The 5,651-nt window shown below is 41.4% G+C and overlaps 1 protein-coding gene across 1 annotated transcript; it reads right to left on the minus strand.

Annotated features, from left to right (window-relative positions):
• LOC103737581 (olfactory receptor 52E8) lies at window positions 1-954 on the minus strand. Its single transcript, XM_008837409.1, has one exon. It carries the CDS (start codon window positions 952-954, stop codon window positions 1-3), a length of 954 nt encoding a protein of 317 aa, XP_008835631.1.
• Between the last annotated feature and the right edge of the window lie 4,697 nt (window positions 955-5,651).

A 5,651-nucleotide genomic window follows, 5' to 3' on the forward strand; every position in this document is an offset into this window, starting at 1 on the left:
CTAATGATATTTCTTAAGGAAAATCCTCAGGACTCGTTCCCAAATCTGCTTGGTTCTTACCCCATAGATCACAGGATTGAGAGCTGGTGGGACAACCACATAGAGGTTGGCCAAGAGAATGTGAATGTATTGGGGCACATTATGGCCAAAGCGATGTGTCAAGAAAGAGAAAAAGGCTGGTGTGAAGAAGGCTAAAATAACACCCATGTGGGATCCACAGGCGTTGAGAGCCTTGAGCCTGGCTTCCCAGGAGGGCAGGCAGAACACAGCATGGAGGATCCTGACATAGGACAGAATGATAAGGACTACATCCAACAGCAAGAGAGCGATATCAAAAAGACCAAACATGATGTTGGCCTTGATGCTGGCACAGGCTAGCCGGGCAATGCCCATGTGCTCACAGTAGGTATGAGGGATGATGTGGTGTCCACAGTAGGGCAATCTCAGGAGAAGAAACACTAATGGAGCCACCATGCACAGACTCCGCAGCACAGCAATGCCCCCGATGATGCCAATGACTTTGCTGGTGAGGATCACAGTGTATTGAAGGGGTTTACAAATGGCAATATAGCGGTCAAAGCCCATGGCCACCAACAGAATGCTCTCCATGGCTGTGAAGAAGTGGATGAAGAACATCTGAGAAAGGCAGCTTCCAAAAGATATTTCCCTGAGACTGAACCAGAAGATGCCCAGCATTTTGGGGATGGTGGCTGTGGATAGACCCAGGTCAATGGAATCCAACATGGCCAGGAAATAGTACATGGGCTCATGGAGACTGTGTTCAGTTTGGATCACAAATAAAACAGCAACATTCCCCAGAATGGCAATGATATAGACAAAGAAAAGGGGGAATCCAATCAAGACGTGTGCATGTTCTAGACCCGGGATGCCCAGCAGTAGGAATGAGGAAGGATGGAGCTGGGTGTCATTAGACATGAATGTTCTCTCTGCCATAAGCAGCAATTATTGGTTTCCCAGTACTTAGTCTTCCTCCATTTCTTTATTCCAGTTCCTGGCAATAGGACAAATATGACTTTAGTCTCCCCTATTCATGATCACAAAATGTTAAAACACTGTCTTCAACGTGTCCAAGTTTGAGTATCACATGACACCAACTGCAGAATCATCACTATTTCACTCACCGTTCTTGCAGGGACAAAGACTGATGCAAAGAAGAGAGGGTGTCTGTACCTGCACAGTGTAGCCAAATACAAGGGGGAGGTAAAGCTTGAGGGTCTGAGTACATGGTACTGTTACAGATGCTTTTGCTTGTTATGAATGGTGGTTACTCTAGTGTTTGTTACCACTATTCCCCTATTTGGGAAACTGTAATGTATTCTGTATAATCTTGTCTCTGTGTGGTTTTTCATTTTATGAATATTTGTGAATATTTAAGAGGGTCTCGACAAATGAGCATTAATCAGGCAATTTGAATGCAAATGTAAATAAAACTAGTCACATAACATTTTCTGGTTGGATTTATGGCCCATTCCACAAGGTGGAGCCAACACCTGATGTCAGTTGTAGGCCCTAGAGGAGATCTTACTGCTATTATTCTGCCAAATGAACACAGTATTAAACCAATACCTAATCCTTTATCATTATACCCATAGATTAGTGCACCTCTCAACTCTTATCAGAGAAGCCTCTTCTTGCAGTAGATGATAATTAACATGGACTCCCACAACTGGTCAAGGTGCAGAAAATAAGGGACTGTGGAATGCTTAGGCCTAAATCAGACAGTCAAACGTCTACACCACACCCCTTCCCCTAAGGCTTGGGGAACCTTGCGGAAGAGGGAGCTCAGGGCTCCATGCCAAAGAGGGAGTGGATAGATTGTAAGAGTCAGGGGTGGTAGATAACTTCAATGAAACTGTGTCTTCCGGAAACAGTAGGGCAGTTACACATATGAACCACATAGTGGTTGTGACATCATACACAAGACCTGCCCAAGCTCAAGCCAGCCAAAATCCAAGCATGGAATGGGTAGGTGGGCATGAAGCCCCATCCCTAGCTGAGGAGCTGTTGACAATTGAGAGAAATAGTCAGTTTTCTTTTAGGGTATGGTGCTGAATATGCTGATCAGGCTTCAGGGGATGGACCCACACCCAAGAGTATTTGGAGAACACAAACTACACTTGATGGACTTAAAAACAAGAGGAAATAATATATAGTGGCTAGGGAAGTGGGTGTAGATCTCAGATGAGATGGGGAAAGGGGCTGAATATGGCCAAAATGCATTATATGAAATTCTTACAGAATTAATAAAATATTAATTTTTAAAAAGTAAATGCAAGTTTTATAAAAACAGTCACGTACCCTCAAGGAGTACCACTGTGTGGTCAAAGAGATAAGATTCCAAAGATGAAAATTACAAGCTACTTTGCAGAGACTGTAGTAAAAGTTTGCAAAGAACAATGATTAGTGTACAGAGTTGAAAAAAAAATCCCTTAGGGGAGTTTATATTTTATGTAAGATTTACAGAGGGATTCTTTCTATAAAAAAAGAAATGTTATTCAAAGTAGAAAAAGAATTAGAAAATTATATAGGAAACAAGTCCAGTGGCAAGTAACAGCATCAGAAAAATTGCATTCTTATCAAGGACCACATCCCAAGATTCAGTAGGCTGAAGACCAAACTGTTCACTATCTGGTGTTTTGATTACACTTAGAGAATCCACACAGTAGAAACTACAGTATGGAACACATCTCACAAAAATCAACTAAGGACTGGAGCAATGGCTCAATATTTAATAGCACATACTGATCTTCCAGAGGACCCAAGTTTGGATTGCAGCACCCATGTGAGGTGGCTCACAGTTGTCTGTAACTCCACCTCCAGGAGGAACCCACATCTCTGGCCTCCCCAGATACCGGCATTCGCATACCCACACACAGTCAAACACAGATACACACAAATAAAAATAAAATAAACCTTAAAAAATAAACAGAAATCCACTAACTGATCCACTTATCCCTGTAGAATTTCTAGGAGGCCTTGAAAGAAGTTATTTCTTTTCTCTTTGGGAATATTTCATTTCCAAGTCCATAAATATCATTTGAAGAAAAATCAAGTATCTCATCATTTTATAACTATCTCTTGATGCAGGGCCTCAACATTCTGTACACTCATGTGTCCTCCACTCTCTGATCTCAGCTAGCTTCAGTCCACACATGGACCCTCCAAGTATAAGTTGTTCTATACTGTTATCAATTGTCCAGCACCCATCTCATAAGTGTGCCATCTTGTTACTCTACTCTGTCCCACTAATCTCAACCACATCCCACATATCCATACTCCTAGGCACTAAAACTGATGTACAAAGAATAAATAATGTACATCTTCTTCATCATTATTACCTAATCCCGTGGTCACATGGCCATCCATCAACCGTAAACATGGCACCTTTTCTCGGCTGCTTCACCACTAGCTCTGGGTTCCATTTTCAAAAACTTCTCTCTCCAGGCCATGCTTCATGACCCATGTATTCATGAATTCATTAATTTAAAAATGTGTATTGAACTCCCTTTGGTTTACCTCATACACTAAAAGTTTTTGAAAATAGAGAAACCTAGCCTTTGTCCTCTTGCTATTCACATATGTGATAATATATGAAGAGTCATAAAGAAAACCTAAATTGGTATGAGGTGTATTGGCATAAATCCTCCCTCATGAGCTGTCCCTTTTTAGTTTTACATGTGAGACTTTGCACAGTCTGCAAGGTCATAGCTCTAACCATGTGAAACCATGGGAGGTTGTGAACAGAACTATGCATCCTCTCTGCATCTCGCTTTTGTACTTTCTCCATCTCTCTTAATATTACTTCACAGCCTAATCATTATGTAACTTACCTTGGTCTAAATTTCTATGAACATCCCTTGGCACATTTCTGGGGCACACTATTTGTTATGCTGAGTGAAATGTATTTATACATACTTTTCTGGCCCTGATATCCCTAGAATAGAAATCGCTATGGTATCTTGGGACTCTTGGTAGAGCATAGTTAATAGACTCTGGAGAATTTGTCCTCTCAGGGAAGATTCTCTACATGTAAGTTTTGTCTATTTTATTTATATGGATGGAGTTCTATGCATGTGACACACCAGGGTAAAAGCTTATCACTGATCTCTTGCTTCTCCCTAATCCTCTACTTATTTACTTGCACTGATAGAATATATTTAACTTATGAGTCCCGAATTAAATTATTAAACTCCTGGTAAATGCCTAATATTTTTCTCTTTATCCTCCTGTCCCATCTTCAGTTTTTTTCTTGTTCACTTGCTTTTTTTCTTTCTCTCTCTCTCTCCTACAAACTTCTCTCCCCAGTCCCGATAAAATGCTTAATTTTCTATTTAAAATTTCCTTGAGGTAGTTTATCGTGTATCAACCTGCAGTCACTTGTTTATTCATTTCACTCTGCTCTCAGAATTAAACAACACAAATCTCGGGATTGTCCTTCTGTTCTTTGGTGTGCCCTTCCTAGCTAACACCTAGGACTCATTCTACCTTTAACTCCAGTCACATAAGCTACATGCTGTTCACCAAATGTTCTAAGCTCATTCAGGAACTTAGAGTGACTCTGGAGCATGTTTCCTTAAAACCTTCAGATGACTCACTCACTCAAGCGCTATTCAAATATCTCCTCTAGTAAAAGTCTTTCCTGGGAGTCAATATATATGTATCTTCCTCCCAACTGTCTCCATTTTCTTATCTTTTTTTAAACATAATATTTTTATTTCATTAAATTACGCAATTTTAAATGCTTTCTTACTAAAACATTAGGTTCATGTTGTGTACACAGTGAATGACTATATTTTCATTCTCATATTTCATCCTCAGTTGCTATAACACTGTTCATGTTTATGATCTGTCTAACCATAGGTTCTTGGTCCCAATAATGATGCCAGATGTGAGACATTGTTGCCAGAGTTCTACCGGGGTCTCTTGTGCAATCAGACAAACCATATATTTTTATGTGAATTTATTAAGGTTTATGCCCTTGGGTACTGAGGGGGTAAATGGGGGGGGCTTACATAGAAACGCACACCCTACACCCAGCTCTGCGTGGCTCAGCCTGTCATTCCAGATCGCTTTCTTACCTGCCCACAGTCTCCCTTAACTTTAGCCCATGCATCTTCGGCCTGCAGTCTCACCCCAGGTCAGTAAATGCCCCCTCTCTCATCCACACAGGTGAGCCACCAGGGCCATCATTTTCTCCACACCTGCTGCCATGCATTCATGGTGGCTCACCACTTCCATCACAAGACGCTCCGAGAAGCCCCTCTGCAGTCAGTTCTCTGCAGCAGGCCCCACCCCTTGGAGGAAGCAGGCAGCTTGGGACACACTCCACCCCTTTCATCCACTCTTACAATCTTCCCTCCAATCTTCCTCTAAGGTCCCTGAGCCTTGGAGGGGGTAGAAGATGTAGGGTGATCTCTCTTATATCATGGCAAGATAGTGACTTCTTGGGCTATGGCCATTGAGCTATCTAAGTAGTGTTTCTTCTACTATAAAGACAAATGGAAAGAAGTAGACACATTTAAACAAAATGAGTGTTAATACAAATGCCTAGAAGATATCCCAGTAGGTGTAGTATATTCATTAAAGAGTATGCTTGTGATGGCTTCCCTGCTAGGGCCTGTAGCCATTCT

This window comes from Nannospalax galili, unplaced genomic scaffold (genome assembly GCF_000622305.1).
Source record: "Nannospalax galili isolate Female #2095 unplaced genomic scaffold, S.galili_v1.0 scaffold398, whole genome shotgun sequence".
NCBI lineage: Eukaryota > Metazoa > Chordata > Mammalia > Rodentia > Spalacidae > Nannospalax > Nannospalax galili.